The following is a 19,605-nucleotide window of genomic DNA, read 5'->3' as shown; positions in this document are numbered from 1 at the left end:
CAAAATCAGTTGTTTAAAGAATAGAATTAAGGTTTAAATAAAATATATTACAAATTTGTGCATAACGGCAGATGGGATCGACAGAAATTAGAAATCATGAGCAGCTGGCTTTACATTATCTTGCTTATTACACACTATTCAGTAAATATTAAATAAGCACAAATAGTTACTGATCATTAAATGTTTAACTTGGTATAAAGCATGACTGTTACATGAATGATAACAAGAATCCAACAAATTCCAGTCATGCAAATGAGTAAAAAATCTGTGATGCCTCCCTCTTTATGTACTAAACTGAACTTAAGTTTTTGAGGCATCTCACATTTAGTGTAACCGTTATTATACTTGAATACAAATAGCCTAAAGAATAACAATAAATATATATGAAACATAATAAATTATAATAGATAATACTCGTGATATGTAAATATTATATATATATATATATATATATATACTGTTTTTATTGTGCATTCCAATTATCAATCAAACTGTAGTTAGTTTGTTTTGATTTGAGCCATAATAACGCGAAAAATACAGCAAACTAACACTATAAAAACAAGTTTTTTGAAAAATATTAAAAAATTGAGTTATCCCATTTTGGAACCAAACTTAACGCTAGAATTAACCAAATATAATTTATAATATTTATAATTTATAATATTTAGTAAACAACAAGTTATTTTAAGCGGTAGACATTCTAAATATTTACTTTTATTCTAATAATTGATCCTTCGTGTGATAACTTTACTAACAAAAAATCGATCGACAAATCAACAATGTTGCGATGCAATATCCAGCATTGATAGGTGATGGCACACGGGCTACTGGTTCCATCATCTCTCTCATCATCTTCCAGCCCACCGCAGCGGCGCATCACACCCTTACGAAGAAATCGAAGAAACGGGAACAAATGGTTATCAGAAAACGAGCCTTGAAACGGGCGTGGCTTACTGACTAGGAAGTTGTTTGTCATACGGGTCCAAATAACAATACTCGTATTTAAACTCTGCACTGTGTTCTTCTAGTTGTGTTGCTAAAAAGGTTTTGTCAACAATCCTGATGGAGAAAAATATTGTTCAGACAGTTTCATTAGAAAATCTAAATAAAGGTCACGTGGATCCTGTCACATTTCCCTGAGATTCAAAGGTTTGACCAGTCATACTAGTTTGTGGTGACTGTAAAAGGCTTAATGTTCGAAAACAGTTCCGTTTCTTTTTTATGTAACAATGAATAGCATCAATAAAAGCAAACTATGCATTTTGTCTCCCATTAACTCTGATAAAACAAAAGAGAACTAGGGCTTGAAAAACTAAAGGTTTGATCCTCTGAGCCTCCAAGCGCCACCTTGAGGAAGAGACGTTTTTATCCTACAAGGACTGTTGCCACCCGATTCAGTACTTGCGCTTCACCTCAAACACTGCGGCATCTGTGAACTCCTATCTCTCTCTCTCTCTCTCTCTCTCTCTCTCTCTCTCTCTCTCTCTCTCTCTCTCTCTCTCTCTCTCTCTCCCTCTCTCCCTCTCTCCCTCTCTCTCTGTCTCTCTGTCTCTCTCTGTCTCTCTCTGTGTCTGTCTGACACATTTCTGTGTGTGACTCATTTACGGATGTTTAAAAAGACGCGGAATTAGTACCTGTGGGTTGTACCGTCATTTCCCCTCATACTACTTGATCATCATCACAAAGGTAAGAAAACGAATTCTCTTCCTACTAACGTGTAGTTTTCTTTCTGTCGAATGTGTTCAGGGCAGCGTTATATTTAAACTCATTTTATTATTTATTTATTTTGAAGGAGATGAAGTGAATCGTCCTAGTTATGCTTTGCATGTCATGCTGTGATTGGCACAGTCACTACAAGATGACTGTCTGCTTAATAATTCCTGTGTTTTCTATTATGCAACACATTTCCCTCTTTATTTTCTGCTTTTTTCAGTGTACACTTTATTATTAAACTGTTTACATGTGACGTTTCAATAATAATTATTTTTATAAGTAAAGTAACTTATTTATGTAAAGATCATTGACTGATGGGCTACTTCAGGTGTGAACCGGTGAGTTATAATAAATGTGCACCTGTTCCTTTTGTGAACTCTTTCTATTACATATTTCAAATTCGTACATTTTGTTTGGAATAGATAAGAATCTCTGGATTGTTGCAATTTGCCCTGCACAATTATTAACGCATTGTGCAAACAACAAAGTCATTACATGGTAATGTCATAACACATTTTCCTACATATGTACAGGATTAAATGATTCTAAATGGAGGAAATGGCACGGCCCGAGTGAGACAGACTCTCGATGGGTACTGGTAAAGATAGCTTATGAAGGTTGCCAGGTGTCAAAGTCCTCAGGGTAAGACATGTTAAAGGGAGGTGTGGTCGTGTGCAAACATGTCCCTGAGCCTTGAGTGCTGCTGCATTCTGGGTCTTGTCCTGGACACACTGGCTGTTTCTGTTGTCCATGTGGGGCACTCCTTTATATGGATGTATTTTTCCCTATACCTTTGCAAACAGGTGATTATTGTCGACGGCTGAAGAGGTTTGTTTATCTGTCTGATGCTTACTTATAGCAATTGACTTTGAAGAACAATATATTATGATCGGCAGCATGGTTTTCTGTTCTGTAAATTAGAACAATTCAGATGAATGGTCTGCTAAATAACAAATATGGATTTTTTGAAGTTTGCAGTGTATTGGAGACTTATCCTCACCCTGCATGCCCACATACATTGTAGGCAATAAAAGACTATACTCATCAAGATAAGCATTATTCTGATTGACCGTAAGCAACATTTTTTAACTCTTTTAATTCATGCAGGTCCATTATTGTGGTATCATGTATCTCTAATCCTACCCCTCAGTGGCGTGTAAAAAAAAGTAAATTAATTGTCATTGATTGCTTTACGTGTCAGTCAAATGTCTCTTTCTGTCCGGGTGGGCAGTTTATTGATGAGTTTAAGCTGCAAAAAGCACCAGACTTTGCTGTAGTCAGAGTTCTGGCGTTACTAATGACTGTAAGCAAGGTGATCGGTTTTGTGTTTTTTAGATTGGTTGGTCTGTTATGTCACCACCTGGTTATTTTCTATGTCTGTGTTTCTGACGGACACATATTTATCAATCTTAAAATGTAATGGTGCAGATGCCACGCCCTTGAATCATAAGTGTTGTGTGTATTCATTTGCAGTCTCGGTACCTGTGTCTGTTAGGAAACTAAATCTGCCTCCCCTTAAAATCTCAGAGGCCCCAGTTCTAACGTGGAAGGGAAAGGAGAGATATCTGTGGTTAAAGGAGCAGTGGATACAAAATCTTTAGTTTCATAATTTACTCACCCTCACGTCAATCTAAACCTTTATGACTTTCTTTCTTCTGAAAACACGAAAGAAGATATTTTGAAGAACATTGATAACCAAACAACACCCCAGTCCCCCATGACCTTAATTGTATAGGCATTTCTCAAAATATTAGGTTGAAATGACACAAGCGTGAATCAGTTTTGACAGATTTTCCTTTCAAATTAAAATGACTAGTTAAAAGCTGCTTTGTAACAGCTGCATAACACAAATGCAACTACAGTAAATAAGTGACACAGAAGTGGTTAAACTGAGGCCATGTTTACATGATGAAAAAAAAAGTTTCACGTACACATGACAGTGTTATCAAAACGGTCTGAATTTACACGGATACAGGAAAACGCCTAAAAACGCTGTAGTATGCACGCCAGGCCAGTTAATACCATTGGTCAACGTATATGTGTGTTTAAAGTCTGGTGAATGTAAATAGTGTGTTTCCGCTGGTCTTATTGGTGCAGCAAATCCACATTTTGCTGAGGAAACATTAATACATAGTCGAGCAGCGAGAGCTCACAGTATGGGAAGCCGCCATATTGTTTTTGGCTATACTCATGTGACATCATCGTTTCAAAAAGTTGCACATTGAGACCCTTTTTGAAAAGTTTCCGTTTTCTGTCCTCTAAAATGCAATTGTTTTGTGCATTTTTGTTCATTTGTAACCGGCCTCTGAATTAATTATTGTGTATTACGTGGCTAGTTAATAGCATGTAGCTTAGCATTGAAACAGACATGAAAATATGAATGTGACGAAAACTTGGGCAGCTAAAGCACGTGCACACACATTGCCAACAAAACACAGACTGTTTCACTTACCGCGTCATAAGTCATGCATGAAACACCATTGCAGGGCCGATTTTAAGATTATGAAAAACGATTGCTCCAAAAATTTACAGGACCTCGAATGCAGTTTTGTAGCGTATAGCAAATGCATATCTCTCTAATGGTTCACTGTCTCTTAGAGTGGCAGTGCATCAAAATCAAATTAACGTCTACTATAACATCCCTTTGTTTCCTGCACCCACTCTAAAGAAAACATCGGAGCATTTCCCAGCATCCTCTCTGCTTAAGTGGGTTTTTGAATAGGATGAGATCTTACTGACCTAACTGCCCTTTGTAATGCTCGAGTCGTTCGCTACAGTTTGTTTGTGCAGTACATCCTTTCCCTCTAGTAGTCAATAAACATATTGATTTAGTATAGGGTTTCTCTTCTGAATGTCATAGTGCATAGATGAGCAGATGGCAATATTATATGAGTGAATATCATGAATGGACATTGTTTATATAAACAAAACTTTTTCAGTTTTAATTTTTAAGTTGCTTTGGATAAAAAGCCTTTGCTAAAAGCTTAAATGTAAATATATTTTTTAATATTCATTGTGCCATTACAATAAATGAATCCATTAATGTAGTGTAGGTGTACACAGTCTTTCTCGCATACAACTGTATTACCCATTTTTGACAGCGAATCCAGCCAAGGGGGTATAGCCTAATAGTTAAGAATCTGGAATGCTAAAGACTTAAGTTGGAAGTTGAAAATCGTTGTTTTCTTAAGCAAGCAATATTAAGTTTAGTTTCTTGAGTTAAGGTGCTGTTAGTTTGTTTGGAACAATAATGTGTCGGCTAAAAAAAGTGTATGTGACATTTGTCGCACAGTGCAAATGTGTATACAAATATACCCACATAAACGCACTTTTCTGACTCCACCCATATTTTAAATTTGGTTATAGCCTGGTTTAAAGGTTTAAATGTGCTTATAGGTCCTGATGTGTATTGCTCAAAAATACATCTTAATATAAAGTTATTTTTTTAATCTGTATAAATGTTTCTATTGTTGAATTTACCGACCAGGAAAACTTTATTTGTTCTACCATTTTTTTGTGTAGGATATTGTTATGCAAATGTATATTTGAAAGTCAAATCGAACATTCCCACTCTTAGAAAAAGCAAAAGATTACAAACGAGTCATAGCCTGTAGATTTAGTACTACATTACATTTTTCTATAGGCCTACCTAAACAGGATTCCAGAAACTCCCTTTATTATTTTATCTGTTCGACCAATAGGCTTTACACAGAGCACAAATGTGGTTCATCTCCCTCAGTGATCCATTACCCTATTTGCAAAGCAAACTGCTTGAAGACGCATGGGGTGGGCGAATGCAAAACGTACACAAATTTATTGGAATTTGCTTGAAATATTCGCAGTTTTGTGAACCACCCCTTAACTCCTGTTGCATTCATAGCCATGAGATTTGTATGGAGTCTAATAAATAGTGTATTATAATATATTTCCGGTAACTTTTAAATCTCAATGTTTATATCAAAATTTATTTCACTTTAATGGCATTGGTATTGAGTAGTTTACAAATAAAACTCTAAATGTGTATAGTATGACAGCAAAGAAATTAAGATAAATCTCTCTAACGCTATTTTGTATTATAAATATTCCTATAAATAATATAAAATAAAATATTAACCGTTTGTTTTCAAACGGTTTGCTGTTGCACCATAGGACACACAGTATATTTGTCCACTACCTATATACACTATATTGTCATTGCTATTTATTTCCAAAACATACCTCACCGAAAGGCCTCCTTTGCGAGAATTTAAATGTAAAACAGGATAAACACCCCTTTTATTGGGAAACTCAACCAGACATTGCAAAGGTGCATTTTCGAGACTATTAACATAACAACAGACCATGCCCAGGGTAATCCAAGACAATGCTAATGACAGTGCCCCATCCATAGAATCTCAGGGATGTACATACAATTTGGTGGGGTCTTAATGGCCCAGAAACTGAAACCAGGTGCTGTTTTGTCAAAATGCAGATCGCCCCTATTAAGATCAAATACCTTTGACTGATTCCAAACTAAAAGGTCTAGGCATATAGAGCTTTTCTCTCCTTGCTAGCCATTACCATCATGTCTGTTATCTCTGGACATTTCTCTGATTTTGAGGCCTCCAGAAGCTTCCTGTCAAGCTGCTCTTAAATTGCTCTGATAGCAGAGCATGAACCCATTGCCAACGGTGGTGTAAAAGCTTCTTTTTATTAGTGATCTATGTTCGACTGCAGCAGTCGGCAAAAAAATAAGATAGCATTCATCATGTTTTGCCTTGTAAATCTTAGCGTCTTTGCTACCCAGGTATATTGTGATATTATTTGATAAAAGTGAAACTGTTCCAGCTTTCGTCTGCTCCGTCAGACCGAGTCTGACCTGTGGACTGGACTTCGTCCATGTGCGTGTTTACACTCCACATATCCAGCAACACAATGCCGCCCCATCGCTTTAACAACTGTAGATCAATTCCTGTTCATTTATGTTATCTTAAATAATGCTAATATGCTAAATAATGCTAAATATGTTTGTCTTGCATTATTTAATATTAAATGCAAATGGAAAAATGTTGTCAAGAAATTGTTGAAACCAATGACTCGTTCTTCTGTGAAACACCAAATATATCTTAAGAAATGTTGCAGTGATTTTGCGTCCATGCAATGGAAGTCAATGGGCACTATAATATTGTTTGGTTAAATACATTGTCCAAAATGTCTTCTGTTGTGTTCGGCGTAAGAAAGAAATTCATACAGGTTTGGAATGAAACATTTTTCGCCAAGGCCTGTAGCAAGATGCCATAATAGACATGAGGCTTAAGACTCTTGGAGTGCTGATTCCTACATCACTACTGTAACAACATTTATAGGTATATTGGAATTTGGTGACGTTGCCTGAACAAATGCATCAGAAATGCAGACATTGAGACGTAAAGTCGTTTTTTTTATGAGTTTCACTTCACAAAAAAACAGCTTGTCATTTTGCCTGTGGGGAACTTCGGATCTGTCTTTCCTTCACACTAACCCGCTCTGCTCCGCTTTCTGCTGGAAGGCACCGCCCATTTAGGGAGTGTGCACACATGATCTCTTACCTGCTTTGCTCACAAACACTGGTCGTGCTGCTTGTATTCTGTCCACCTTTAGGCTGCGGGGCAGACGCCTGACATCTGTGTTTCAGGTCTCCTTTTCTCGCTCTTATATTGATGATCTTCCTTTGTTTTTCTTTGCTTCTATAATCTACACGTCAGATACAATGGAGTTATAACTCTGCCGGTGGAAGTGGCAAACAAGGACTACCTCTCCTCCTCTGCTATTTTGCGCATTTCTTTTTTTCTCGCCGCACAGACAGGGTGAGTAGTTTTCATAACAAATATTGGTGATTTAGTTTTTGTTTCAGAATTTGCCTGTAAGGGGTTTGCAGGGATGGAGGAAAACGTGATATTTTGTCACGATACTCAGTGTGCAGTATATGGTTTATATTCTCATTTATCATTTCCAGTAGTGGATGTGATTGTAGGAAAATCCTGTATTTCTTAAACTTGAAGTCAGGAAATTTGTGTTTTGTGGCTTGGTTATTTGAGATATTGCAATTCAAAAGTTACTCTGATCAATTTGATATATTGTTACCTACCACCACACCCACGCTGGCTAATCCATCATTCTGTAAATCATTACACTAGCCCTCCAAAGCCGGACAACTCAAACATTACAAAATAATTTGATAATATGCAAACACCATTATAAACGATGTTTCGTCATCTAATCTGAGCAGTACAGTATGTTTCTTGTCGACTGTTAATTCATGTTCATAATTATGTGATACACACATGATTTAGGAGGGGTGTGATACATGTTTGTGCTCCCTTGCTCTTTCATGAATGGATAAGACTTTTAAGGTTTGGTTGATTATGTCTGTATGTCAGCGGAAGCAGCATCTTTAGCTTCAAGCATCACTTTTGGAAACTTTGGCTTTAGAGACATCTATCTTTGATAGTTTTTAAATCCTATGCATGTTTAGAACTTATTGTCCCCTAAATCAAATTTTCTCAATACAATGTATACAATTATTCCAGTTTAAGTACTGTCACGTCCTGTGGTGCAAATGTTTTAAATGCTTTTACATTCAAAGGAACATCTCAGACAAATGACCTCAGTTTAGAAAAGGAATCGCCACCCAGGATCACGAATTACAAATCACAAATGTATATCCTTAAAGAGACCCTTTTATGTTCCCTTTGCCAACAGTCGTCTGGAAGGGCCCTCTCATACGGGATTCAGTTGCTCATAATGTTTTTGTACAGCATCGCATTAATGCATCGCCCCTCAAGGGTGAAAAAAAGCATTTGGCATTTGTTCTTTAAATAGCACGATCAATGCATGGCACATGTATAGTCGATGCCCACATGTACATAGCTGAACATCGATCCTACTGTGCGCAGAGATAAGTGGATTCAAATATAAAAACCTTTATTTAAAGAATCATTCACGTTTGATTTAAAATCACATTTTCACTTCTGTGATAATATGCGCTAAAGATTTTTGCTAACACTAGCCAACCCTACTCTCCAATCCGATCTTCACCCACAGAATTTATTTACACACACGACTTGTGCACATCTAACAACTGTTGGAACAACAGGTTTCCTCATGAATAGATTTGAGGGTGCTTTTCTCAGTACACAAGAACTTTAGCTCATATAAAAAACCGACTTACTGGTTTCACAATGCATTTATCTCCTAGGTCATCTAGGTTTCAACAGACATTTTTTGTGAACTAAAGACTGGCTGTCAAAGTCAAACGCACTTGGCATTTAGGGATTTTCTCTGATATTTCCTGTAGGTAAAGATGATAGAAAAGGCCCACGTGGATATTTCAGTTGGTAGAAGAAAGTAGAAAGAAATTCATAAGGGTTAGAGGATGGTTAGAACTTTTTGAACAATTTGAAATCTAAAGAAATCGATAGTGCCTTTCATTTTCAGCTGTATTATTGAAAAGCCTGGTTTTGATCACAAGTTTTCATTTCAATATTACACTGTTCTGTAGTGATCTAGTGTGTGCTTTTCAATATCTTCTTCAATATTTCTTGGCTTCCCAAGAGAGATCTAAGATCTAGGATTTATGTCATACATAAGCATTTTCAAGAAAGACAAGGAAACGTATGAAAAAATATACACTCATGGTGCATGTGTTGAGACATGTTTAACATTCAGAACTATCAATATTTGTAGTTTGCGATGTTTGGAGAATGAGCTGTTGCTATAAACATAACACAAAATGGAGACCACATCTCTGCATCAATGTCTTATCGTTATTTTTAATGCTTAATAATTGATGAATTATCATTTTATGTAAAGTGCCTCTATGTGCAATGTTCTCATGTTCCTGATATTAGGCTACATGGCCCTTGCTATGCCGAGATCATGGGGATATTCATCTAGGAATTCAATTAAAATATGATATTATTGTTACTGACATTTATCCAGGACTTGTTATTGATCGTTTTTTGTTTTACTCTAGATGACATGGCGTCCTCAGTACCGTAGCTCCAAGTATCGCCACGTGTTTGGGAAGCCAGCCACAAAAGAGAATTGCTATGATGGTGTGCCCATTACCCGGAGCGTTCATGACAACCACCTCTGCGCCATCAACCCTCACTTTATCGCTGTCATCACTGAATGTGCAGGGGGCGGGGCTTTCCTGGTGCTGTCCATTCATCATGTAAGCGCCCTACCTCTCTTTCAAACTCTAATATATGAGTCATGTTGCATTCTTTTAAGAAGAACCTGGTGAGTTGAGACACCACTGTCGGTGAATAGTTTATGGTCGATTAAGTGTTTCAATTGTTGCTTTTGAATATGAAAGTAACATATATTTGTGTATATTTTAAATCTCCCTCACAGTAGACTCACTGTTATCAGATTTTCTTCAGTCTAGTGTCTTCACGTGTTCTTTCTTTAGGGCAACCAAACACGGCACAGTTTCATAGCAAAAAACGTACAAATGCTGATTGAAATTTGGCGATATTTTGCTAACTTCTGATAAGAATTGTGAACACATATACACACACACACACTCATTGGTTTTTTTTGAGCGTCTCATGTTCAGAGAGATATTACCTCATGTCTCAGGAATGACACGGGTTACATGCTGCAGTTCTCATTTTGTATCATTACTCTCACCCACAATCAGTTGCGTCTGTCAAAAAAATATTTTAATACAAAATAAGTGTGTACAGTAAAATTCTGTTTAGTTGCGAAACACATAGTTTGTTTGTTTTATTCATTCTTAACGCCATTCCAGCACCTCAGGCTATATTCGTGGTGAGAACCAGTCAATACAAACACTAGTTGGGGGGATTTTGTCATCCTAAATCAACCTAGCCTGCATGTCTTTGGGCTGTGGAAAGAAACCCACGCTGACACAGGGAGAACGTGCAAACTTTACGTAAAAAGGCTCAAAACATATAGTGGCCTGACTGCATCACAATTTAATGTAATGCATATCTCAGGGCAACAAGAAACAGTGCGTATAGTTGTCTTTTAAGATCTTAATAATGATGAAGTTAAGTTTCGTCACTTGTTGACGCAGTCATTTAGATTGCGTAATTGTCCTTGGGCTACTAAAGGATGCTCTCCTTGCTGAGACTTGCTTCTGCTGTCTTTCGCAGACAAATGTGGCATGCTTTGATTCTTGCACTAACTTGTAAGCACTTTTGTTTTGTTCTTCACTGGAAAAAATCATATTCTTAATAAGTATCTTTGCCTTGTTTTGAAGTAGAAATATATAAATAGATGCAAAGCAAGCTATATTTACCAAAGAGTCCAATTTGCATATGTTATTGAGGCTAGTTTTCATAGAATGGATCTGGTGTGTTTTATCCTGTTCCTTTGTTTACAGTAGCTGCAAGCTTGGATGGGTGAGATTTTCATTTTAAAAACAAGTCAACAAGAACAAAACACACTTATGTTAAAGATACAAACTTGTATATTCAACTGAAACCCAAATTCCCTGATATGCTATACTTTTTGCCCAATAATTTTGTCCTCAAGACATCTATATTGGCCACTACTTTTCTAATGTATGTACCTGTGTGTGTACATCAATATGTGTGTGTATCTGTTCTCACAGACTGGCAAGGTCGATCCTCACCATCCAAAGATTTCTGGTCACAGAGGCAATGTGCTCGACATTAAATGGAATCCTTTTAATGACTTCTGTATAGCATCGTGTTCAGAGGACGCCACAGTAAGTGTGAACATACGGAATACACTTCAAATTCACACTGGTGTCAGTTAAACTGATCTGATTAATGTCGACCTGAACCAGTATATAGATAATCATGCATGTGTGTAATTGTTTTCCAGGTAAAGATCTGGGACATCCCTGAACATGGCGTTATGAAGAACATCACAGTGCCTAGGAAAGAGCTGCAGGGTCATTCACGGCGTGTTGGCCTCATTGAGTGGCATCCCACTGCCAACAACATTATTTTCAGCACTGGCTATGACTACCAGGTATTTGCACTAGACACATTGTGTCAGGGAATGAAGACTGACCAGTTAAATCAGCCCCAGGAAAGCATTTCAAATCTTTGGAGTCATAGTGAACTCATACAACACATTATTATTATGTTATACTATACTACACCATCAAAATAAAAGAAATGAAATTGGATTATTTAATGTGTCCCTTCTGGGTGCAAAAGTTTTTTTTTATTCGTATTGTTATGCTCGACCTCAGAAACGTGTAGAAAAGATAAATCGCTTATGTGGTAAAGTCACATTCTTCAATAATTACGTTTGATGTAATAAATCTGTAATGAACTCTTTACATTTAGTCAGTCATTCATAGAATCGAGATTTTATACATGATGTATATTTATATTAGAATGATAAATACTATATGGAATTATGATGAAATATATAATTATGAAACAGTCATGCATCCCAAGGCCATGGTTTGGATTCATTCATTCATTCACAATCAAATTTGAAAGCTTTTTGCCAGGTAAGGGCGCAAGTGCGAGTAGAATAGTCACGTCAAATGCAGCAAACATCCAGTATTTATTTTGAGATAAAGAGTATTAAACTGCACTGAATATTAAAGGGATAGTCCAACCAAAAATGAAAATTCTGTCATCGTTTACTCACCCTTATGTACTTTCATACTTGAATAAATTACTTTATTCCGATGAACTCAAAGAACGATATTTGGAAGAATGTTCCGTGTTCAGGTCCTTTGTTTTCCTGAATTCTTCAGAATAATGTGTTCAACAGAACAAAAAAATACAATATTTTCTTACTATGGTAGTGGATGATGTCCAAGAACTGAAAATTGCTAACATTCTTCCAAGTATTCTTCTCTGTGTACATTGGAAAAACGAAATGTAAACTGGTTTGAAATAACCTGAGGGTGAGTGAATGATGACAGATACCTTTAAGTTAGCTATAGACTTCCTTACGAATCATCATTTCCCACAGAAGTCAGCTGTGGCCTAATGGTTAGAGCGTTGGGCTTGTGATCAGAAGGTTGCCGGTTCTAATCTCAGTGCCAGCAGGTCATGACTGAAGGGCCCTTGAGCAAGACACCTTACCCCTGATTGCTCTGCAGTAATGTGACACTGTATAAAACTACTTGTAAGTCGCTTTGGATAAAAGCGTCTGCCAAATGAATAAATGTAAATGTAAATGTAGAAGCTTTGTGTGAACTGTCAAGTCAACTTTACTTATATAGCACTTTTTACAATTTTCATTGTTACAAAGCAGCTGTGCAAGAAAACATTGACTATAAGCAAAACATAAAAGGTTATGCGAGTCAAAACACAGGTCAAATATCAGACACACTATAAAATCCTATATGCGGTGTTAATTAAATAAAACTATAAAATTCTAGCAGCCCCCCGGCCAGGCAAACAGTGCAAAACAGTCTGCAAACAGTGGCGAGGATGCAGTTATTGTGTATCCGTCTCTAAGCAAGTGAAGTTTACCAGGTTACTATAATGAAATCCCCTGAATGATTAATGAAACGTATACAGCATCTGTCCCTTTTTCTTGTTTTACACGTTCGTCATCTCACGTTCTTTGCAATGTTTCCTAGAAGTAACTGTAGGGTTCTTGCTTAAAGAAAATAATCTGAAGCCTTAATCAGATTTCTTCGTTTTACAACCGTAGTTAAAACGTTAAAGATTTGTGTTGCAATTTTTTGTGTTTATGTACAGGTTATGGTGTGGAATCTTGACATTCCTGAGCAAGTGATCAAGAACCCTGTGAAGTCCATCAGTTTGCACCTGGATGTGGTTCTGTCCATGTCCTTTAACACAGACGGCAGCAGACTCGCCACCTCTTGCAAAGACAAAAAGATCAGAGTAATTGATCCACGCACTGGAGTCCTTTTACAGGTGTGTGGCCATTAGTCTTATTAATAGTTCTTTGTTATTGTGCTTGGCATACTGTTTCTATATCTCATATAGTGAAGAGTAAAACAAGTCATGACCCTTTCGACACATATCCACATTCCTTTTTGTCTGCGGTATGTGTGACTGTTCTGAAATGTACTTCCTGCTGTACATTTCTATAAGCATCACACATCTTAAACCAGCACCTTTAGGTGACGTGTTATCCAGAGGTCAAGCATCAGCTTGTCTTCATACATTCTCTTTGTGTGACTCAGCTAGACAGCGAAGGAAATATTTTCAGTAAACAGTATGTCGGATGGAGGAGGAAATGTGCATTTATTTTAAACTCACGTGTACTGTGTGGTTACAGGAGACAAATTGCAAGACACACAAAGCCAGTAAAGTGCTATTTCTAGGAAACATGAAAATGCTCCTTTCCACAGGGAATTCCCGCTGGAACCATCGTCAGATTGCACTTTGGGATCAAGTAAGACCTGCTCAACTACATTCAAAATACTGGCTATGTCAGTACATACATATCATGTTTTTGGTCCAATTCATTAATTTCATTTAATTATTACTAACATTTACATTAGTCATTAACATTAGTTCATGCATTAGATAACAAAAAACGAGCAATATAGCTTCCTTTATTAAAAACATGGTTACTGTTTAGTTAATAGCAACATCATTGCTTTTTGTTTTTTCTCACATTGGTTTATTGCACGGTAACTAAGGTTAACAAAAACTACATTGGAGGACTGTTATCAACCTAATATCTGAGAGGCTGTATAAGTAATAAATCAATCACATAGTCATAAAGTTTCCTCTGGTGAAACAGACATGGTATATTTTGATTTCTAAATACATATACATACCTGTGTGTTGCAGGAGGACCTCTCTCAGCCGTCCTATTCAGAGGACCTGGATGGCTCCTCTGGGGTTCTCTTTCCGTTCTATGACCCGGACACACACATGCTGTACATAGCTGGAAAAGTAAGTACATATGCCCGGAGTTGCGACTAGTTTTAAAAGTTCCACTTTAATAGGATTGCGAAAAGACAGTATTTTAAATAATGTAGAAAGCTACTATTAAAATGGTAGTCAAAGGTGCCCCAGAACTGTTTGCTTCACTACATTCTTCCAAATATCTTCTTTTGTGTAGAAAACAGAATATTGTATAAAGCATTTTTTTCTACTATGGAAGTCAATGGTGGCCAAGAACTGTTTGGTATTGCTAAAATACACTACAAGTATCTTTGCCCAGATCTTCAGTCTGGACTTGTTGCAGGAAGTCTGTGCCAGTCTGCAGATTTGATCAGTTAGTGTGTTTCCATCGGAAACTTTCAAAAAGTCTGCAAGTGTATGATGTCTAGTTAAAAACATTCTGTTCAGATTTGAAAAGACGTGTAGCGTATTCCGGCCATTACAAGCATTCTTTCAAATATATTTCTCGGTGTTCATCAGGACGGAATTACATTTTTTGGTGAACTGTTCCTTTAATGAATAACACAGTCTTCCCTTAAACTTTAGGGTGATGGTAATATCAGATACTATGAAATCAGCCCAGAGAAGCCATATGTGCAATACCTGACTGAATACCGATCTCTTCTGCCACAGAAGGGAATAGGTGAGTATTACCAATCCATTTTTTGGCCATGATTGTGTTGTTGAACCCATATACTACCCATGTTGTCTTACAAATGTCCTCATAAACCACATATGCCAACTCCCCACACACATGCAAGCACGGCGACAACATGATTTGAATAGTAAAAATGACTTAAAAGCAAGGTCTCATTTCTGTGTCAGTTGGAAAAAAACTACTGTATTTTATCTGTTGTCATTATGATGTTGATTTAATTCAGCAGAGGTATACTCATAAAATAAATACACACACACATATTCATTTTGTTATAGAATGTTTGGTGCATATGGGATCGTTCATATGTGGACCACAAAACCAGTGATAACCATTGAGATTTATACATCATCTGAAAGCTGAATAAATAAGCTTTCCTTGTTGTGTTGTTTGTTAGGATAGGACAATATTTGGTAGAGATACAACTATTTGAAAATCTGGAATCTGAGGAACGCAAACAAAATCTAAATATTGAGAAAATCGCCTTTAAAGTTTTCCATCAAAGATGCTTTAGCAGGATGTTGCTTAGAAGAAGTTTAAGTAAGGAATAATTGACGACGCGCCGTTCTTTTATTCAAAAGTAAATGGTAATACACCTTGGATGCCAGAGACCGCGCACGCACACCTGCTGTGTGTTTGCAGTAATGTGATAGAAGAGCCAGTGATTATAAGCCAGTGAATAAATCATTTATTCCTCGTATTGTTTCTAAAATCAACAGTCAAAGAAATCATGCAAGCTTTTGAAAGAGTAGGTCCATCAAATTATATTTGTTATCAGTTGTTAGCAGCTTGAAGGAAAACGAATCAGTAAGCTATCAGGGTTTATAAATGCATTTTGTTTTAGTTATTTTATTTATTCGATTTCAGTGTATGTATTTCTATATTGTTTTTGAAATGCTTTGTTTATTGAAACGAAACCGTGCTTTCCATTGGCAGTAAAGTTTGACATTATAAACGTCAGATCAAGAGCAGGATGCGGCGATGGCCTGTAGGCTACACTATAACCTTTCTGTTATTTAAACCTGGCAAAGTGATATGGAACTGTAATGCGGTCAGCAGACCTGGAACACCTACCTAGGTGTGTATTTACCGAAAGAGAATGCATACCCATGGAACGTTTGTCAACCAATCAGATTGAAGCATTCAACAGGCCCGTGATATAACGCTCTCTATTGGCTTAACGCTGTCATGACATGTGGAACAAATATTCACCAAACTTGAGTGGGTTATTCCCAAAGAGCAGTGAGCCAGGTTTGTAGGTGTGTTTCTAGCCATTTTCGTTAGCGAAATTTACAAAATATCTTCATTCAATATGATAGTTTCTTAATATCCTAACGATTTGGGCATAAAAGAAAACTCGATAATTTTGACCCATAAAATGTATTGTTGTTACAAATATACCTGTGCTACTTCTGAGTGGTTTTGTGGGTTCAGGGTCACATATGTGTCACATGCATTTTGAGTGAACTGAACATTCTCATTAACAATGACCCCCAAAAAGCATTTACAAACTTGAATGTCATCGTATTAATGAAGACATTAAATTAAGTGGCCATTTGGCTTAAGTGTCCAAATACTTTCTTTGCATGTCAAGTTTTTGTGAAACGGTTTTGCACATGATGTGGATTTTGTAATCAAAAGTCTTTGGTTTTCTTGTAGGTGTAATGCCAAAGCGAGGACTGGATGTGTGTTCCTGTGAAGTGTTCAGATTCTACAAGCTAGTGACGATCAAAAGTCTCATAGAACCTCTAGCCATGATTGTGCCAAGAAGGGTATAATGCCATTCGAATACATATGATTCTTTAGGTTTGTTAATTGGTTGATAGCGACAAAGGTTTTCACATTGGTTACATACTGTGCGCTCACTCCGATTATAGGGTCCCTTATAATCTGGCAAGTGTTTAAAAGTGACGTTTTCTTTTCTGCAGTCAGAGTCTTATCAAGAAGACATTTACCCCATGACAGCCGGGAACAGGCCTGCTCTGACAGCAGAAGAGTGGCTCCGTGGTCTAGATAAAGGTTAGATGAAAGGTCTTTCACACATGAACCACAACATTTAAAAAACATTTTAGAATAGAATCATGTCACGGTCACACTAGACTTTCTGAATGCGAAACTTCTACGCAGAGACCTGTGTATATAACAAGAAAAAAACTTCAATAAATACACCATGGATATTGGACAAGTGTTATTGTTGTTTTTATTATGTTTAAAGTTGTTTTATACTAATTTAATTTTGTGCGATATTATAAATAGAATTTCTTAATTATTCACTTTTCTTATGAAGGTCCCGTGATGATGTCACTGAAGCCTGGAAGTAAACTGGACTATGCAGAGTTAAGGTCGATCGAGACACATCATTCTCAGAGTCGACCAGGTTTGCCGCAGCTAATTCAGGAACAGCTGAATACTAAAGAAAACAACAAGCAAAACGAATCCTACTCCACCACACTGCCTCCATCCACAAATGAGAACAGCAGCTCTACAACCGACTTCAGCAACGGAAAACTGGATAGTACGCAGTGCTCGCCACCAAAAACAGAGAATGAGGTATGCTACGTATAATCAGCATTTCATTGAATAAAGGTACCTGTGATAAATGACCTGGAGTGAAGTATGTAGAAGTGTGGTCTTTCTTTCCTTGAATGCTCTTGTCTGTAATATAATGTCCATGTTTATCTAAGTTGATGTATGTGTTTTTGCATATAGCTCCGGCAAGGCTTTTATAAGCAGCAGGACGAGATCCGAAGGTTGAGGGAGCTGCTTAACCAAAAGGACGTTAGGATAAAACAACTCGAACTGGAGATCAAAAATGTGAAAAACTCGCAATCCACTCCTTGAGCGTTCGGCTACAAACGTTTGTCTGCCTCACTTATATTTACATATTAACTCATTTTATGGCCTCATATAAAAACACTGTATGGAAACACATTCATTCTCTTTATCTCAAGTCCGTTTACTCAAGTCTGTTTATTTTGTCCATTAATACAACCTTCCGGGAAGTGTTTTACACCTCAGCACTATGCAATTTTTTAATTTAGAATGTTTAGATGTAATTTTACTTGAAATGTTTTTTATTATTATTGTTGAAAATGTGTCTAATTAAGCATGTGTTCTTTACGTTATACATGGACAAACTGTAATTATGATTGAATATGATTTTAAATAATAATGCTTTCTTCGCTGATTTATTTGCTATTTAAATGTTCCAGTTTTTTTATGGTTGAGTTGTGTGACAAGAAGGTTTGATGCTACAATCAATAATGATGCAAATCCAAAGTTTTAGAACAACTTCAAATATGGTTAGTGGTATTTAAATATGCACAGAATTATCTTGAAGATGTTTAAGATGATGAGTTTTCTTTTTTGATCAAATGCTGTTAAATGAGATAAATATCTAATCCCAGCATGCACTATTGAGACACCGTTTAAACGAGCTGGGGTTCTGACAAAGGTCAAGTTTAGGTGTATTAATATTGGCCACACATTGAAAAAATCATATTGTATATTTAATCACATTATATTCTGTCAAATGATTGGCTTTTGTGACTTGTTGATGCACTGTAAACAATCAATTTATAAGGTGAATTAAAAATGTCACCCACTGCTTTATTCTTACCCACTGTGTTTGCTGCTTTTGTGTACAAATAAATGATGCAACACTACGTTTTTGCCATTATTTTTACAAATGATTTGAATAACGGTTTGTTTATATACTAATATGTACACGTCACGTACACAATCAGAATAAGTCCAAACCTTAGATTGCGCAGATATTTCTCTTAATCATATAGATTTTGTTTGAACAGCATTGATTGCAGCCTCTTTAGATTTGTAAAGAAATATTTAAAGTAGCAATGCATAGATTTTAGCAGCATCTAGTGGTGAGGTGGCAGATTGCAACCAACTGCTCACTTCCCCCCTCCCTTTTGAAGCACTACGGTTACTGACACGTTGCCACGCTTCTTTGCCAAAAGTCTGATCTGATCTTGTCTTTTTCAATGCGATAAACCTACATTATTATTTTCACTACCCTTAACTTCTGGTGCACATTTGCAAACAATAGATTGCCTGTAGGCAAAAGAAACAGAGAACAACCCATACTTGGCTAACCTTGCCTCTCCAATATTTTTTATTTAGAGTGCGATACCAAGCTCAACCGCTAGATGTCAATGTCCAATAGGGTTTCTTTAAATGCGACAAAACTACAGGACCCATTAAACAAATTGTTTATTAAATAAAAGTAATATACAACAAAATTCAACAAATAGTTTATTTTATACAATAAATAAGATAAATATCAATAACTATATTATTAGACATTAGCCAGACCGATAAACAAACACAAAATCGGAAATTAACTGCAGTCCAGACGCGCGT

General features: G+C 36.6%; 1 protein-coding gene across 3 annotated transcripts; it reads left to right on the top strand.

Annotated features, from left to right (window-relative positions):
* The first annotated feature begins 1,358 nt into the window (after positions 1 to 1,358).
* coro2aa (coronin 2Aa) lies at positions 1,359 to 18,889 on the top strand. Of its 3 annotated transcripts, XM_079461880.1 has the most exons (13): positions 1,589 to 1,686; positions 7,437 to 7,538; positions 9,707 to 9,907; positions 11,318 to 11,434; positions 11,554 to 11,703; positions 13,407 to 13,586; positions 13,954 to 14,070; positions 14,475 to 14,579; positions 15,117 to 15,213; positions 16,885 to 16,997; positions 17,154 to 17,244; positions 17,513 to 17,775; positions 17,935 to 18,889. In XM_079461880.1, exons 3-13 carry the CDS (start codon positions 9,707 to 9,709, stop codon positions 18,064 to 18,066), a joined length of 1,566 nt encoding a protein of 521 aa, XP_079318006.1. In that variant the 5' UTR covers positions 1,589 to 1,686; positions 7,437 to 7,538; the 3' UTR covers positions 18,067 to 18,889. The 3 variants fall into 3 exon arrangements, with proteins under 3 accessions (XP_079318007.1, XP_079318006.1, XP_079318005.1); XM_079461881.1 differs by lacking the exon at positions 7,437 to 7,538 and having other exon boundaries at positions 1,359 to 1,686; XM_079461879.1 differs by lacking the exon at positions 1,589 to 1,686 and having other exon boundaries at positions 7,250 to 7,538.
* Positions 18,890 to 19,605: the final 716 nt, after the last annotated feature.

Source organism: Barbatula barbatula (genome assembly GCF_947034865.1).
Source record: "Barbatula barbatula genome assembly, chromosome: 8".
Lineage (NCBI taxonomy): Eukaryota > Metazoa > Chordata > Actinopteri > Cypriniformes > Nemacheilidae > Barbatula > Barbatula barbatula.
Note: the sequence above shows the minus strand (reverse complement) of the source record. Positions and strands in the feature narration are given on the sequence as shown.

Bases quoted from the DNA above. Each gene is read 5' to 3' on its own strand.
- coro2aa (XM_079461881.1), top strand. From the start codon at position 9,707: ATGACATGGCGTCCTCAGTACCGTAGCTCCAAGTATCGCCACGTGTTT. The intron at 14,071-14,474 runs GTAAGACCTGCT...TGTGTGTTGCAG, and splicing joins AGATTGCACTTTGGGATCAA to GAGGACCTCTCTCAGCCGTC. The intron at 14,580-15,116 runs GTAAGTACATAT...CTTAAACTTTAG, and splicing joins TGCTGTACATAGCTGGAAAA to GGTGATGGTAATATCAGATA.